The sequence below is a fragment of the Rhinopithecus bieti genome, unplaced genomic scaffold (genome assembly GCF_001698545.2).
Source record: "Rhinopithecus bieti isolate Rb0 unplaced genomic scaffold, ASM169854v2 scaffold_36008, whole genome shotgun sequence".
NCBI lineage: Eukaryota > Metazoa > Chordata > Mammalia > Primates > Cercopithecidae > Rhinopithecus > Rhinopithecus bieti.
Window position 1 is genome coordinate 2,473,398 of NW_016816204.1, and position 18,241 is coordinate 2,491,638.

At 50.6% G+C, this 18,241-nt stretch overlaps 1 protein-coding gene across 1 annotated transcript in view; it reads left to right on the forward strand.

Annotated features, from left to right (window-relative positions):
* Positions 1-7,382: 7,382 nt before the first annotated feature.
* SPOCK2 (SPARC (osteonectin), cwcv and kazal like domains proteoglycan 2) overlaps positions 7,383-18,241 on the forward strand; it is a 28,364-nt gene continuing 17,505 nt past the window's right edge. The window contains exons 1-2 of the mRNA XM_017854621.1: positions 7,383-7,473; positions 7,843-8,315. Coding sequence (XP_017710110.1) covers positions 8,127-8,315 — 189 coding nt within the window. The 5' untranslated portion in view covers positions 7,383-7,473; positions 7,843-8,126. The remainder of the gene's footprint in view (positions 7,474-7,842; positions 8,316-18,241) is intronic.

Consider the following 18,241-nt stretch of genomic DNA (forward strand, 5'->3'; position numbering starts at 1 on the left):
CTTGATCTATCATTTTCCTACCAAAGTTTGTCCTCTTTATATTTGTTGGATTCCTGTTCCTTCACCCCATCCCCACCCTCATCTTCCCATGCCCCTGATGGAGTTGCAGTGTTGTAGCCCTTTTTTGTTTACTTTTCAAGGCAACAGCAAAAGAAACTGATGATATCAGCAGGACTGTGCAGAGTTCCCTGGAAGAATGTCAGCCACAGGAGGCACTCTCTCCTCCCTCACCAGAGAGAGAGGGGAATGCTGGGGAGCCCCAGCCTCCCACTCCTCCCTCCTCACATTCTTCCTCCCTCCACGCCCTCTCCTCCTTCTCCTTCCATGCCCTCTCCTCCTTCTCCTTCCTTATTCTTACCTTGATTCTTACTTTCTTTCTATTCTTTAAGTCCACTTCTGAACTCTGTGTTAAGTCGCTACATTGTGAGGACTGTGTCTAACACTGAGATTTATTATTGGGACTGCACAAATCACTTGTGAATAAAATGTTTAACGGTTTTTCTGTTAGTATAATCACATAGTTTGAATTTGACCCCCTTCCTGTGTTGGAATACATTGTTGCCCTCACTTATTTACCAGCATAGCTGTGTCATTCATGGAGGACTTACATATTAGTACCTGCAAGGTTGATTTTTTTTTTTTTTTTTTTGAGACAGAGTCGCTTTGTCGCCCAGGATGGAGTGCAGTGGCGTGATCTCAGCTCGCTACAAGCTCCACCTCCTGGGTTCACGCCATTTTCCTGCCTCAGCCTCCCAAGTAGCCGCCACCACGCCCAGCTAATTTCTTGTTGTGTGTGTATTTTTAGTAGAGACGGGGTTTTACCGTGTTAGCCAGGATGGTCTCGATCTCCTGACCTCATGATCCGCCCATCTCGGCCTCCCAAAGTGCTGGGATTGCAGGCGTGAGCCACCGTGCCCGGCGCAAGGTTGATTTTTTCCCCCAGGCCTCCTCTTTCTACGGATATTCATTTTCTATATAAATTGAGATGTTACCTCACCTCAGATTGTTGTTAGATGGCACTTGGGAATGAGTGCTCCAGGGACAGTGCTGAATTCTGAAGCTGACTGTGGAGTTAATGCCCCATCTCCTCTTGGTGTGCCTCTGTCTCGTTGGTTTCTTTCTGACAAGCCATTAGGCAACCTCAGCCAGGAAGTAAATGCCACTTCTTTTGGGTGTCTGAGACTTATGACTAACATTTGTAGGAATTTTTTTTTAAGTTTTTTGTCTTTGGAAAATTTAGCTTTATATATTGAATACCAAATTTTTTTTTTTTTTTTTTGAGACAAGGTCACACTCTGTCACCCAGTCTGAAGTGCAGTGGCGCAATCACAGCTCACTGCAGCCTTGACCTCTTGGGCTCAAGCTATCCTCCCGCCTCAGCCTACCAAGCAGCCAGGACTACAGGTGTGCCACACCATGCCTGGCTACTTAAAAAAAAAAAAAATTGCAGAGATGGGGTCTCTGTGTTGCCCAGGCTGATCTCAAACTGCTGGGCTCAAGCCATCTTCCTGCCTTGGCCTCCCAAAGTGTTAGGATTACTGGTGTGAGCCACCACACTGGGCCCGAATACCAAATTCTAAATAGAATTGGAAATTGTGTTATTGAGAATTTAGTGATTACTCTTCCCTATATCTTGTTAAGTAATTCTTCTCAAGTTGTTTGCCTTTTTCCCTCTCTTTCTCTCACAAGTTATACGGTGAGATTTTCCACAGGCTCTGTGACACGACAGCATCATCACTCTAGTGGTTAATGGAATGCGTGTTTGTGTATTTCTGTGTTCTCTAGAGTTTTGTAAGTTGGTAGATATTGGTAGAATTGGAAAGTTTTTTAAATTTAAATTTTAAAAAATTCCTTTTTTTCGTGTGCTGTGGTGGGCAGACATAAAATGTTCTTTCATGAGGTCTGTATTCCAATTTGGAGGACAGTGTAGCTCTAAGGAAATACAGTTTTCAGGGCTGTGGTGGAAGAGGGAGTAACAGTTTTGATGTAGAACTTTTATGAAAAAGCAAAATGGTAGAGAGCAACAACAGTAATAGGGTTAGAGTTAGGGTTAGAAAAGAATTTTTCTAGATTCAGGCCCCTCTCACCAAATGATAATGGGGTAAATGTTGGAGGATTTGCTGCTGCTGTGCTTACAATCAAACCTTCCTTCATATTACTGTTTTGTAATTCATTCTACATTCATTGTACCTAACTGCTCCGGCCAGCTTTTGAGGCACTGACTTCACCCTCATTTCCTCTAAGAGGAAGAGGGGAAAAAATCTCTCACTTGCTACTTCACAGAATTTGTGTTGTTATACATGGAACTTTGTTATGGAGAGTAATTTTTATTTTAGACACATTATAAATGTTTCTTGTAATGATTATTTTTAAAGCGAGCTCTAGAGTTTCCAAAACTGGGCATTGAGTAGAATCCAGCATCATAGTAATTCAGATTTAGTTCCTGTTTTCCCTTGCACTGTGCTGGAACTCACTGTCCTGGAGCTCAAGGGAACCCAGTGGCACTGGAGGTGTATTGAGTTGAGTCAGTGGAACACCTGTCAACTTCCATCTTGATACCATAGGGAGGATGAATGTTCAAGCCTATGCTGCTAGAAGTGAGGAAAGTGGCTGCCATTATGGTTTTTATTAACATCTTTTTTTTCTTTTTTTTTTGGTAAAATGTCCTTTTAAATGAAAACAAGTTTACTTTATGAAAAATAACCAAGTTTATGCTTTGTGCTTTTGTCAGTGTGTGTTATACTTCAATCTAAATCGGAGGCTGAAACCAGAGGTTTGCTTGAGGCCAGGAATTCAAGACCAGCGTCGGCAAACTAGCGAGACCCCGTCTCTACAAAAAAAATAATAAATGAAAATAAATTTTAGCTTCCAGAGGTAACTACTCCCTATACATTTAGACATATATAAAATATGAGAAGTTAAGAAATTTGTTCACAAATAATAACTATTAGTGGAGTGCTCACATATGTTATTTTTTGTACATTAATTCAGTCTTTACAATAGCCCACTTAAGTAGGTAATATTGTCCCCATTTTACAAACTGAGGCTTAACAAGGTTAAGAAGTTTTCCTTAAAGTTGGGGGCAGTGGCTCACACCTGTAATCCCAGCACTTTGGGAGGCAAGAGGATTGCTTAAGCCCAGGAGTTCAAGACCAGGCTGGGCAACATGGTGAAACCCTGTCTCTACCAAAATAAAAGTACAAAAGAAAATTAGCCAGGCATAGTGGCATGTGACTGTAGTCCCAGCTACTTCAGAAGCTGAGGTGGGATCAGTTGAGCCCAGGAGGGCAAGGCTGTAGTGAGCTATGATCACATCACTGCACTCCAGCCTGGGTGACAGTAAGACCCTGTCTCAAAAACAAAAAAAAAAAAATTGCCTTAAGTCATATAGATTGTACCAGTAGCTCTCCAAGTGTGGACTTTGGACTTCTAGGAGTCCCCAGGAACCTTTTAGGGGATGTCTATGAGGAGGTCCAAACTGTCTTCGTAAGAATACTAAGGTGCTATGTGCCTTTTAAACTCATTCTCTCACGAGTGTTCAGTGGAGTTTTCCAGAGGCTCTGTGATATGGTGACATCACTCTGACGGTTAGTAGAATGTGTGCGTGTGTACTTTTGTTTTCTAGAATATTGTAAATTGATAGGTGTAGGGTATAAATGTATGTGTTTTCAGAGATTAACTCAGTTTGCTGCTAGTGCTTCTACTGTGCTCTTACTAGCTATTTTCATTTATACCTGCTGCTGAGTCATGACCACCCAAAATCTACATGTTGAAGCTCTAACTCCCAGTTACTCAGAATGTGACTGTTTATTTGGGGATTGGGCTTTTAGTGGGGTGATTAGGTTAAAATGAGGCTGTTAGGGTCAGCCCTAATCCAGTCTGTATGGTGTCTTTACAAAAAGAGGGAATTTGGACACACAGAGACACCAGACTAGTGTGTGCACAGAGGAAACGAGGACACAGCAAGAAGGCGGCCATCCTGCAGGCCAAGAAGAGAGGGCTCAGAGAAACCAGACCTACCAACAGTTTGATCTTGAACTCTGAGCCTCCAGAACTGTGAGAAAATAATTGTCTATTGTTGAAGCCACCCAGTCTGTGGTACTTTGTTACGGCAGCCCCAGCGACGGATACGCTTGCTGTAATGCGGAAGCTTATGTGAGACTCTTGTCTTCCTCTGAGCCAGACGCTAAAGAGATTTGTAAAACTGTAAAACAGTGCCACTGTCTTACTAATTTGGGGGAGGGGTAGAGACTGTTGTTTTTCATAAAATATTCTGTTAATATGAAATGGTTACATTTATTTTAAAGTAAAAAAATTTTAATTCTTTGATTTTCAAATACAGTAAATATCACTATATATATAAGTCACCTAAACAAAAGTTCTCTGGGGTCCTCAATAATTTCTCAGTGTTAAGCGCTCCTGATGCCAGAAAGTTTGAGAATGGCTACACTATACTGTACTTCCAAATGGGATCCTATTAGATATGATCTATATAATGAGCTTTTCTCACCCAGCAAAATAGTGGATCACACTGGTCTTTAATAGATACAGATCTACATCATTATTTTTAATGTCTGGACCAGTAGTCTGTTATAGGTATGTTTTATCCTTTAATGGCTAATGGGCATTGAATTGGTTTCCAGGATGGGCTATTATGAGCAATTATCTTTGTGCATTTATCTTTTTGTGCTTGTGGGGTCATCTAGAAATGGAATTAAATGGGTTTTAAGATGTATTCAGGCCAGGCATGGTGGCTCACGCCGGTAATTCCAGCACTTTGGGAGGCCAAGGCGGATGGATCACATGAGATCAGGAGTTTGAGACCAGCCAGACCAACATGGAGAAACCCCATCTCTACTAAAATACAAAATGAGCCGGGTGTGGTGCTGCATGCCTGTAATCCCAGCTACACAGGAGGCTGAGGCAGGAGATTTGCTTTGGAACCTGGGAGGCAGAGGTTGCAGTGAGCCGAGATCGTGCCATTGCACTCCAGCCAGGGCAACAAGAGCGAAACTCCGTCTCAAAAAAAAAAAAAAAAAAAAAAAAAATGTATTCCATTTGGGTTTCTTATTAGGAAACTAAGGTTTCTCTTCTCCGTTTTAGAATTGCTAAATATTAAGTGCAAACAGAAAAATGTGTAAAATATATGTACCACTTAGCACATATACCTAGCAGCTCCTCGTGTTTGGGGCCATTGTCTTGAAAAGGCTGACCTGCCAGTAATTCTTTCAAACATTAGGAAGACCAAGCTGGGTCTGGTGGCTCATGCCTGTAATCCCAGCACTTTGGGAGACCGAGGAGGGCGGATCACCTGAAGCCAGGAGTTCAAGACCAGCTTGGCCAACATGGTGAAACGCCGTTTCTACTAAAAACACAAAAATTAGCTGAGCATGGTGGCGGGCACCTGTAATCCCAGGTACTCAGGAGGCTGAGGCAGGAGAATCGCTTGAACTTGGGAGGTGGAGGTTGCAATGAACTGAGATCGCACCACTGCACTCCGGCCTGGGCGACAGAGCAAGACTCCGTCTAAAAAAAAAAGAAAGGAAAACCTTTTCTTTTTCTTTTCTGTTTTCTTTTGAGAAAGAGTCTCGCTCTGTTTCTCCAGCTGGAGTACAGTGACACGATCCTAGCCCAGTGCAGCCTTAGCTTCCAGGCTCAAAACAATCCTTTCGCCTTAGCCTCCGAGTATCTGGGACCACAGGCATGTGCAACCTGGCTCATTTTTTAAATTTTGAATAGAGATAGGGTCTTGCTATGTTGCCTACGCTGGTCTGGAACTCCTAGGCTCAAGCCATCCTCCTGCCTCTAGTCCTCCTAAAGTGCTGGGATTACAGGTATGAATCAGCACACGTGGCCCTTTTTTTCTTCCTTGTAAACTAAAACTATTGGCTGTTTCCTACAAGTTTTACATCAGTCATCTGGAAATTTGGGTTCTTCTTCCTAAATAGCATTACTATTGGCTTCACTAATGCGACTGGAATGTTGTTGATTAGCTTTCGACACAGGACTAGTATTGACCCAGCTTGAAGGTGCTACAGAAGGCGAGTCCCACTGGAGAAGCTACCTGGGACTGTGGGAGCCATTTTAACCCTCAGAGTCTGGAGACAGCTATTGTCATATTGATGGGCATCTTGACAGCACCTTTCCAAACTCTTCATTTAGCAACTTTGGTAACTCTGGAAGCCCCTAAGATAGCACAGGAATGGTAGAGCTGTGGTATCTGGTACCTATCTCCTAAGTGCCTTAGAGATATATAGTTAGCTTTGCTAAAACACACGCGCGCGTGCACACACACACACACACACACACATACTAGGATTGTAGGATTGAGATGGTGGAAAAGATGGCAAATTTTCATAAATTTTCAGAACTATGGGACACCGTAGCCTTTTCTTCCCAACCAGAGGGAAGACTAACTTTTTAAAAAATGCCTATTATGCCCAGACACTTAGTATGTAATTTTGCTTGCACTTTACAGCAATTTTAATGGTGGTATTACCATTAATTTTAGTTAGAAAATAGGTAATTGCTCAAGAATCTAGCCAGTAAGTGGGATTCTGTCCCCCAGTCTCCATGACAGCAAGCCGTGCTCTCCCACTGTACAGTGCGAGGACACACCCAGGAAGAATGCTTTATTACTGTGAGATGAAGACGTCAATGGCCAGGGCCTCACTGCAGCACCACCACTAAATCCAACAGCAAAGGAAACAAGAAAACACGGAAAGGGAGCTATTGTTTTCTGTTTTCCCAACGAGACTCCAGCCTGAGCCACTGAGGCATTCAGAGTTCCCAGACAGGCCAGATTCAGGTGACGAGGAACCTTGTAAGCTATGTTTTTTCCTACTGATTAAGATCATGTTTTTCATTGCCTTTTAAAATTTTATTTTTTAGATCACAGCAGCTAAGTCTTTTTAAAAACACAGTCTAGGCCTTGGGTCACAAAAGTTCACTAACTATGTTTTGTCCCATTAGATGATGTTTCCTCTTTAATGTATTTGTAATGTAAACCTCTCCCCATTTCTGCTGTGATCTTGGGACTGTGGCCGGCCTCCAACCTTCCCCGCTGGTATGTCAACATTTAAATCTACAACCAATAAGGAGGGTCACCGTTTCAACAAAACACCTTAAACAAAACCAGCACCCAACCCCCCCGCCCACGTTCCAGCTTCCCCAGTGGCTTATTCAAACTAACTTGAAGTCAAAAAACCGTAAGCAAATATGCCTTTTCCAAGTTTGCAGCCTCCAAGGCAGATGAAATGGTCAGACATTTGCCTTTTAGGGTTGTTCTAGGAAGAGCTAACAAAAAGGGTGACAGCCCCTAAACAGCTGCTTGGGGAGGAGGACATCTGCCTCTGTTTCACCAGCCACTCAGTGCTCAGGCCTTGCTTTGCGCAACGCGGTGCCGCTGGGGAGCAATGGTTCTGAGCAGGCAGTTGTTATACGGCTTTTGTTTTAACGAAGCCACCCATTACGGTAGAGCCATAACTCCAGGAAGCCAGCTGTCAGGGTTGTGGCGCAGGCCCCTGCGGGTGGGAGGCAAGGGGAGAAAAACGGTGTCTGGCCAAATTCCCTTTCCGACACCTGAGCCTGGCTGGCTTTGTAACCGGAGAGTTTTGCGCCCTTTCCCCCATCCCATCTTCCCCGGGGAGATCCTGGGGCCCTTCTTGCTCTCCATCCTTGGAGGGAGCTCAGGGACATTTCGGGATTCTGATTTCTTGGTCTGCAACTCCCTGTGTGCCAGGCTGGGCTGGGCCCCGCTGCGGCTGGCTGGCGTTTGGCGCTCTCATCCAGAGAGCGCTTCGCTTTGAAATCTACCCACTCCTTTTTTTTTTTTTAAACCAGGTATGATGATGTCAAACGTGATGCTGATGCTACAGTTACAGCCCCTGCTGGCGCAGCCTCTCTGATTCTCTCTCCCTCTCCGCGTCCAGTGCTGGGCTTTTTCAGAGAAGTGCATCTCCTAACCAGGTCACATTTCAGCCGCGACCCACTCTCCGCCAGTCACCGGACGCAGACTGCGGGAGGAGGGCTGAGGACAGCCGCGTGTTCTTCACCAGCAGCGGGGTGGGAGGAAGGACATTAAAATACTGCAGAAGTCAAGACCCCCAGGTAGAACCCGGACCACGATGCGCGCCCCGGGCTGCGGGCGGCTGGTGCTGCCGCTGTTGCTCCTGACCGCGGCAGCCCTGGCCGAAGGTGACGCCAAGGGTCTCAAGGAGGGCGAGACCCCCGGCAATTTCATGGAGGACGAGCAATGGCTGTCGTCCATCTCGCAGTACAGCGGCAAGATCAAGCACTGGAACCGCTTCCGAGACGTGAGTCCGCAGGGCCGCCCGGGCAGAGGCCCGGGGTTGCGGGTTAGGGGAGTGAGCTCCAGGGTCTGCGGGAGTGGCCGCCGCACGTCGCAGCCCAAGGCTTCACCGCCCGGCCGGCTAATTACACGGAGAGTAAACAGTACGGGGGGTCACAGCCTGGCGCCCCTCCCCTGTCCCTGTGGCCCTGGCCGGCGGCTCTGGGACCCCCCAGCCCCGGGACCCTCAGCCCCACACCCGCCCGATGTTCCGGGGGCGCGCTCTCCGGGGTCGCCCCTGCGGGCCGGGAGCGGGAAGGGGTGCGGGGCCGGGGGAACCCGGGCTCTGGCTATGGCTGGACCCCGATCCTCTTCCCCGCTGCGTTGTGCGAGCCGCCCCCGGGCCTGTCCCAGCCACGGGGATGCTGCAGGCTGCACAAACGGGGCACTGCAGCACCGGCAGGTCTGGGTGGGGCCGGCAGTGAGGGTGGCATCGGCTCGCGCGGTGCCCTCTGTTCCCACCGTGGGCTTTGCGGGAGGGGGCAGCAGGGGACGGGAGTGTGGCCAGGGCTCTGGGTCTGGGGTCCCAGCAGCCTTCCTAGGCGAGATGGTGGAAGGCGTGTCTGTACGGGGGTGGGCTGGGGTTCCCGTGCAGAAGGGCGCGCGAGGACCCAGGAGGGTTTTCCTGGACCAGTCTTTCAGGGGGGAACCCAGCTGGGAGCGAGGGGAGCAGCTCGGAGCCGCAGGAAGGCTCTGGACCCGGTGGGCTTGAGAAGCCCGGGAGAGCCCAGCAGCTGGGTCTGGGGGCCCCCGGCGGGCGCCGCCCGAACCCTGGCGTAACCTTGGGCCGAACTCCGTGGGGTGGGGGCGGGGGGACGGCTGCGGCACTTTTGTTTACCGGCACCTGTGGATCAGAGGGGAAGTCGCAGGCGGCGGCCCGGCGGGGCCGGCTCCTTCCTCCGGGCCGGGCTGGGTTGTGGGCTGGGGAAGCAGGGGTGAGGCAGGGCGGGCGGAGGGTGTGGCTGGACCCCGAGATCGTTGTGGGTGCTGTGGGGGATGGGCCCGGATGCGCCAGAGGCGACGCCGGCAGCTCCTGGCGACCTGGTGCTCACCATCGCCCTGACCCCAGAAAACTTCTAGGACCCCGGTGCTTACTCCTCCTTCCCCAGATTCCCTCGTCGGACCCACCCAGTACAACGCAGGCCACACCATGACCTCTCCGGTTTTCTCTTAAACTGCGTGCATCCACAAGTTCCTTGGAAATTTGTTTAAAGCACACTTGCTTCATTGGCTGTCCAGCCAAGTAATGGGAAGAGGCAGAGATTTGGATCTTTTTGTTACCGTCAGACAAGTGACTGTTTCTCCCCAAAGTCAAACTGGCAGGTTGTAATTCACAGAGGACAGCAGGAACCACGGGTAGCCAGGTCTCCAGGCTGAGTGGCCGGGCCCCCATGGGCTGCTGATCTCCGCCTTCGCCCCACTTGCGACCTGTCCAGCCGCAGGAGCCTGAAGCCCCGCGAGGCCTTCCCGAGGTACCTGCAGGCCTGGCGCAGATGAGCCGCAGTCTCCTGCCGCCTCCTGGGCAGCAGCCCGGCCACAGCAGCGAGGGGGTGGCAGCAGGCCGGCCCATCCGGAATCTATGTGTCACTGGCCTGGGCCTCCCTCCGACTCACTGGCTGTTTGATCTGCCAAAATGAGACCAGTGAAGGTCAGAGGGGAAAAGAAATGCTTAATCAGAATAGGAAAGGTTTAAAATAAAAGATTCCTCCTCCCCACCTCCCTTCTTCCACCTGCTTCTAATAGCCAGCTCAGTGGGTGAGAATAAATGACTTACTGCTTGACCCCATGGCACTGGGCTGCCCACCTGTCTCCCTGTATTGGTGCCAACCACTTCCCCCTTCCTCCCATGCTCATCAGAAGAAGGGCACTAGATTTGAAAGTCTTCAGGACTTGCACATACAAGATTTATGGGAAAGCTTTAGGCGTGTGTTGATTTTGGTAGCCTCAGGCTTTTGTAGGGCAGATGTCCTCTAAAACCCCATTGAAGGTAGTTCTGGCTGCAGGAGGACAGGGTCAGGGAGAGAAGTAGGACAAAGAAGGCTGGGCAGGAGGGCCTGGCCCTGGGGATCTGTTGACAGCCTCTGCAGAAAGGCAGGAAGGAGGCTGCTAGCTCAGAACCACTGCATTGCATAACTCTAGGGGTGTCACAATAGAAATGGCGCCCCCTGAAGTTGTGCAGTGCACAGACAGCATGCAGGGTCCCCACCAGCACTAGAAACGTATCCCTCTTCTGCCAGAAGAAGCCCTACTTCCTGCCTAAGGGGCTGCAGGCACTCTAACTGGGCCCAGTAGCAATGGGCTTTATATTTCCATTAGGCCAGCTCTTTGGAAAATATGCTCCTTGGTTCCTCAAAGGAGAGATGGGAATTTCATTTGAACCCCTTAAGGGGTTGCAAGGTTGAACTGGGACTTTGTTCATAACCTCAAAATGGTACAGGGCCCCTCATTTGCCCTAGTAGGGTGGAGGCAAACAGGAGGAGTGGGATACTCTCAGGCAACAGGATTGGGAGGGAAATGCCTCATTAAATGATGTGGACAGAACTGAAGGGGGAAGTTGAAGGAATCATGTTGAAAGGATCAGGAGAATGAAGAGCAAGAAAACTTGAGGAGTTGCTCCACTTTGGAATTGGCCAGAGCTGGTTGAGAGGGAGCGCAGCTTAGCATCTTTCTCTGAGCACCAGGATTATAGGGAAGGCAGGATTTACCAGTTGAGTAATCCTCCCCTCCAGTGGGCTCAGGGCTTTCACAGCCTGCGCCTGGGTAGATCTCTTCTAATGCTGGGTGCCCGACTGCCAGGGAGGAGGGGATTCTGGCAGAGGAGCAGGGAGGTTGTGGACTCCACCTGGCTCCCTGGCCCACAGATCTAGCCATGCCCTGCCCTGGGCAGTCCTGGGCTTTTCCAAGTCCTGCTGCCCGATGCTCCTACCTCCCAATTCACTCCCTGCACAACTGGGTGGAATTTAATGCAGGTCTTTGGAACAAAGCATCTAGGGCCTAGAGGGATGGACACTTGGAGGAGACAGGTCCATTACACAGCATTCTTCAGGGCAGGCTCCACAGAGCTTGGCTATGAAGAACTGACTGTTCTCTTTCTTCTTGGTCCTTCTCTACTTTGTACTCCACTTCTACGAAGTTTTCATTATATTTATGAGTGTCTTGCACAGTGCTTGGCACCCAGGAGGCACACAGTTCATATAAGTTGAGTCTCTGGTGTAGTGAGCACTCATGTCTGCCAGTCCCTATGGAAAACACTTTAATTTGAGTGGTCTCTTGTGCCTGTCGAGGACCTGGGAGATAGTTATTGTTACTTTACAGACTACCATTTTATGGTTGTAGAAACTGAGGCACACAGAAGTAACTTACCCAAAGGTCAAATAGCTAGTAAGTAGCAGAGCTGAGATTTGAATCCAAGTCATCTCACTTAATTTTGCTTTTCAGGGAATTCTAGGGCTCACCCTTAGCAAAAGTGAGAAGGAAGGGTCTACCCTGAAGAACAAAGTCTACCCTGGCTCGTGTCCTCTGAGTCTTCAAGGATGCCCTGAGTAGGAGTGTCACCTCCTAGGAAGGTGGGCCAAAGCCCCCAGTGTCTCCAGCAGCCTTCCCATAGCCTGCTCCCCACCCAGGCCTAGCAACATTCCAGAGGCAGCTCTCCACCCAGGAGGCGCCGGGGTGCAGTGTGCTGGGACAGCTCTGGCCTGGGTGCATGTTTGGACTCTGCCACTTACTGGCCCCAGGATACCCGGCACATCACATAACCCCTCTGAGCTTCGGTTTCAGACTAGGAAACTAAAAGGGACGCATAAGCCTGAAGGCACCTTGTCAAGGGGCTGGAGGGCTTCCAGGGCAGGTACTGTGCTCCTCCCCCATGGAAAAACCACCAGACGGGCCCTCATTTCTGGGGCTGGCCCACACCATGCCTGTCCCTGTGAGAAAGACGTTACTGCACGTTCACTGTCACTCATTTACTGCAGATCTGAGCACTTCCTGTATGCCAGGGACTTCATCATGATCCTGGGGTCTGGTCCAGGGATATTGTTACCTGCTGGCTACGTATGAGTCTCATGTGTTTAGGAACACCAAAAAGGCAAGTAGCAAGTAGCCACAAAGGGGCTCCCTCCTGACCACCCCTCCCTGCTTCCCACCCCACACACCTAAACCAGCGTGAGTGTGGGGATGTGCTGCGCCAATGTCTGTGGGTAAGTGTGGGTGTGTGAGAAGAACCCAAAAGTGGGTCAGGATGGATTTCATAATTGGGGTTTGGGTCCTCTGCCAGATAAAGTGACTAAAAACAAAACAAAACATATAACAACAACAACAACAATTGGGGTTTGAGAATGGAAGGGTGGGCCTTTCCCTGACCTCCCCTCCACCCCGGCTTCTAACTGGAGTAGTGTCAGCAGAGTGATGGGCTCTTGAACACCCAGCGAGACTCCAAGCCTGGGAAGAGAGGGAGAGAAGAGCCCTCTTTGCCTGGAGAGGCTGTCCTATGCTACTCCAGTCTTGCAGCAGCCTGAGAGGATGGGAAGCCAGCACCCTCCCCTCCCCTTCTCGAAGAGGTCAGAAGGCTACCTGGAGCACAGAAGAGCTCTGTCCTACCCTGAGCCCCAAGGGCCAGAGACAGTGCTCTGCTCATCTTCCCAGTGAGGGGATAGAACTAGTTGTGACCTTAGGGCAGCCACTTCACCTTTCTGGGCCTTGATTTTCCTGGTGGTTTAGTGGGGAGGCGAAACCACATCATCTACAGAGGCTTTAGCATGCTGTGACTCCAGGAAGAGCCTGGCAATGGCCTGGCTACTCACAGGTATACCCTGCCTATCCTACCACACCACCGCCACAGGCTGGGCAGCAAGTCTTTGGGTTTAAGGAAGAGATTCTCTTTTTTCTCCAGAGAAAGTACCTGTGACCAGATTAGGGGAGGGTGTATATTAGCTGGAGACCAAGAAATCTGAGAAATGGGGCCTAATGGCATCTTGGGGCAAGCACCAGGCTGAGGACGCACGTATCATCTCTCTTAGTTAGCTAGTTAGCGTGGGCTGCTGTAACAAGATACCAGAGATGGGGTGGCTTAAACAACAGAGATTTATTTTATCCTCACACTTCTGGAGGCCAGGAAGTCTAAGATCAGGATGCTGGCAGACTTGGTGTTTGATGAGGGCCCTCTTCCTGGCTTACACTTTTCTCATTATAGCCTCACATGGCAGAGAGAGAGAGAGAGAGCATGAGCTCTATGTAGCCTCTTCCTTTTTTTTTTTTTTTTTTGAGACAGGGTCTCACTCTGTTACCCAGGTTGGAATGCAGTGATGCAGTCCTGGCTCACTGAAACCTCCACCTCCTGGACTCAAGCGATCCTCCCACCTCAGCCTCCCAAGTAGCTGGGATCACAGGCACACACCACCACACCTGGCTAATTTTTGTATTTTTTGTAGATAGGGGGTTTCACCATGTTGCCCAGGCTGGTCTTGAACTCCTGGACTCAAGGAATCCACCCCCTTCCGCCTCCCAAAGTGCTAGGATTACAGACATGAGCCACCGTGCCAGCCTCTAGCCTCTTAAACAGACCCCGATGAGGGCCCCACCCTGATGGCTTACCTAAATTGAATCCACCCCCCCAAGACCCCGCCTCCTAATCAACTCCCATTGGAGGTCAGGATTTCAGCATTTGGGTTTGAGGGGACACAAACATGCAGTCTACAATGCCATCTCTGTGCGTCTCCTTGCAGGAGCAATGTGGGTCTTCTTAGAGTTGTGGATGGGAAAAATGTATGCCCAGGCCTAGGCCTGGATACAGAATTTAGATACCACTGTGCCCGGCCTCAGTGTGCAGACCTGGCCTGGCTGTGGCTCTTGAAGTGTGCCAGCCTCTGACCGCCCAAGGGCTTGGCCAGCATCCAGTTGCAGGTGTGGCTCCTTCCTTGGGGTTCCTGCAGCATTTATTGGCCATAACTCATTTGGCACAGGTTTAGATGCCACCTCATAGCATCACTTAAACTGTGGGCTGTATCTTCAGAGTCCTCCTGCTGGTATTTGTAATGTATGTTTGTCACATTCCTCCCATCGTAATCCCCTGAGGACAGGGTCTGGGAACAGACTGCCTTGCATAGCTTACCACCCCATCCCCAGAGCATTGCATGGGGTGTTTGGCACACAGTAGGTGCTCAGTGTAAACGTGTGCACTGTGGCATGTTAGAGCCAGACAGGATCTCATCCAGCTCATTCTCTGCACCCCTCCCTCTCCTCTCCAAGTAGTAGTGCTGTGGGTTCAAATAAAGAGGGGCTAGGGTGCTGGTCTGACTGTGCTGGTGATTTGGGGAGATCTCTTCCTCTTCCTGAACCCCAAAACATTGGGACAAACACAGCAACACGCTCAGCTCCCTGAATTTCAGTGATTGATTTGTGGGATAAGGGAGTGAATGATAAAATGAAGAACGACTGTCCCCAGGTGTCCCTGTCCTTCAGCCCTCTGTGCCTGTCCCTGGCTGCAGCCAGTCTCCTACTTTATCCTGTGGAGAGGGTGCTCTGAGCCTCTTCCCCACTCCCACACCTTATTATGCCCACAGAGTGTGCCAGTCACCTATCAGACATGTGGATGGTGGGGACAGGGCTCCCTCGGGTAGAGGACAGCTTCTGTAGGGCGGGGCATGCAGCCCCCTCCTGCTCTCTGCCCTGACACCTGCCAATCTGTCAAGGCTGCCCTCTACAGAAGGGTAAGCCAGACCCCGCTGGTGTCTTACCTCTGCCTGGATGCAAACAACTCGCTCCTTCCCTGACCCCTTGTCCCCTGGCACAGGGCAGAGGACGCAAAGAGTCTGAAATCGTTCAGGCTCCTATTCTGCTAATCTCAAAGTTCTCAGTTTGGAAGAACTGGGGGAGCAGAACCCTGGAGGCTCAGAAGCACTGAGCCCCACATTTCACAGGTGAAGAAACAGGGCCAGCTGGGCGCGGTGGCTCAAGCCTGTAATCCCAGCACTTTGGGAGGCCGAGACGGGTGGATCACGAGGTCAGGAGATCGAGACCATCCTGGCTAACACGGTGAAACCCCGTCTCTACTAAAAAATACAAAAAACTAGCCGGGCGAGGTGGCGGGTGCCTGTAGTCCCAGCTACTCGGGAGGCTGAGGCAGGAGAATGGTGTAAACCCGGGAGGTGGAGCTTGCAGTGAGCTGAGATCCGGCCACTGCACTCCAGCCTGGGCGACTGAGCGAGACTCCGTCTCAAAAAAAAAAAAAAGAGAAACAGGGCCAGAGAAAGGGAAAAAAAAAAAAAAAAGAAACAGGGCCAGAGAAAGGGCAGGCACCTGTGACACCGCTCCTCTTGCGGCCCGGGGCTCTTCCCCTGCACCATGGCCTGTGGCTCAGCTCCAGTCCCGGGATCTCCCTCAGACCTCCCTGGGGCTTGAATTCTGACCCCCATCCCCATGTTCCAGAAGGGAAACCAGGGTCCTGAGGCAGCTCAGAACACAGCCCCGGGCCTCTCACTCCGCCCACTGTTCTCTGCCCTTTATGGACTATTGGGGCAGGGACCAAGGACTAGGGCAGCCACCAAAATGCCACTGGACCAGCAGGGAGGTCAGGCCCCGGGCATCAGGTGGGTGTTGGCACAGGCATACCTGAGCCCAGGCCCAGCCCGGCTCCTGGCACGCGGGGAGTGATGATAAGCACATTTTTGCCCTCCAAGGAAATTGCTCTGAGGGCAGAGGAGGTGGGAGGCTGGAGTCTTCTAGATGCCTGTCTCCTTCTGTTTATCCAGGCCTAACACAGCCTCTGCCGCTGCCTCCAAGAGAGAGGCAAGTATTTATGCCTGGCCCCTCTGTCTCCCACCCCCCTGCCCAGCCACCCCCACCCCCTCGCAGGGACGCTGCCTCCCCAAGTGCCCTCTCCCGGGCGTGTGATGGGGTGTTAATCCTCAGCAGAGGAGGATCCCGGGTGTCACCACTGGGCCCCGCCTCGCTCTTTTCTGGGTCCTTCTCTCTGTGCCCTGTGGCTATTTCCAGGGAGGGCAGGAGAAGGCCACAGAGGCCAGCTTCTTTCCAGTCCTGGGCCTTCTTCGGTGGACTGGCCTCCATCACAGGCTCCCTTGCCTGAGGAATGAGGCCAAAATAATGGCAGGTACAGGGCCTCTCAGATGCTGAGCCAGGCCTGGCCCACTTCCATTTTTAGAGATTCTTGGTCTATTAAAAAATGAAGAAATCCCTAACAAGGTTAGGGAAGTGGTGGTGTATTCAGTCCTATGATGATCGTCTTCTTTCCGTCCTCTTGCTGTGCTTCTGGCTGTGTGGCAAGTGGAGACAATGTCAGACACCCATATTGAGGCCCCTTGTGACACTGAGACCCTACAGAGCCTCTGCCCAGCCCTGCCCCTACGCTCGCCGGGTGTGTGCCAGAGAACCCGGGGTTCAGGCGTCCTGTCTCATGTCTTTTGAAAGTACAGAGCTTCAGTTCACAAAGTGCCCTTGCAGACATGATTGCTTGGGTTCTTCTGTAGCTCAGAGGGGAAGGCAAGGGGGTCATCCTTATTTTACAGCCAAGGAAGCCAGTCCAGCGAGGGAAGCAACTCACTTGCTGGCAGTCAGTGGCAAGACCAAGCAGAAGCCCAGGCCCCCGAATCCTTGGTGGTGAGGGGTGTAGGGGGTAAGGTCTCCCTGTCACACTGTGCTGCAAAGAAGCAGGTGGATCTTGACCCCGTAAGCCAGGGTCTGGAAGACTGCTCTTCTTTGCTGATGCGCTGCTGGGTCCCAAGCTTCCCACCAGATGGAGAAGCTGGGAGAGATTGGGTTAATTCAAGCTGTGAAGTGAGCGGGTGATTTGGGTGCTAATTAAAATGACAGGAAGTAAACAGCACTTGGAAACACCCAGCATGTGCCCCCTAAGCCTGACTAGGCTTGCGCACTCACTGCTGTCTCCCCAGCTTGGCGCAGTGGGCACCGTCTCCATGGCAACTGAGCTGAGCTGCAGAGATCAAAGCTGGAGATGGGTTAGCTCCAAACCAGCCAAACCAGGGGTCGTGTGAAGGGGTTTCTGAAAAATGCCTGGAGAACGGGGGCCCCCAGGTGTCTTCCCCTTCCACCGCCAGACCCTCCCCTCCTAACTGCAAAACTCCCTGCCTAGGGCTTGAAGCTGAGTTGGTGTGGTAGGAGAAACCACCTGTGGGCTGGGATTGGGCCTCCTGGGACCCACCCCTGGCCTGGGACTTTTTTCATCAGCTAACATTTATGGAGTACTGGTTAGGGGCACAGATTCTGGAATCACATTTCTGGGTGCAGTACTCTTCTCCTTTGCAATTGCTGTGTGACCCTGCATAAGTCACTTAACCTCTCTGAGCCTCAATTTTATCATCTGAGACATGGAGATAATAGTAGTTAGTGTTTCTTAGAGTTGTTGTGAAGAGGAAACAAATCAATGAATGTAAAGTGTTTAGCATAATGCTTGCCACGTGGTAATTGCTGTAAAGATGTCAGCCGGTGTTAGGAGTGTGTGTTACTAGATGTTGGGCATAGAGAGAAGAAATTTACATGGTCTCTGCCCTCAAGGAGGGCATCCAAGGAACTGGCCATCTAACTAGGGCGGAGTGAGGCAGAGGCGACATTGCCTGGTGTCACTGGAGCAATGGTAGACTTCTGTGAGTCGCAGCTGGCCTGAAGGATAAGGAGTGGGGCTTGGGAAGATGATGGCTGAGCTGGGTTTTGGGAGATGAGTAGAAATTCTGGGGCTGATGTGAACTCGCATTCCAGATGGCGAAGGCTGTGCTGGCCATGCTGGAACCTTGCAGGAGGGACCTGGAGCCGGGGTAGCCAGGGAGAGATCAAGAGAAGATGGAATTTCTTCTGTAGGTGACAGGGAACCCGTGAAGGGCTTTTAAAATATAATACTTATTATATTTTTTATTATTTTTAGAA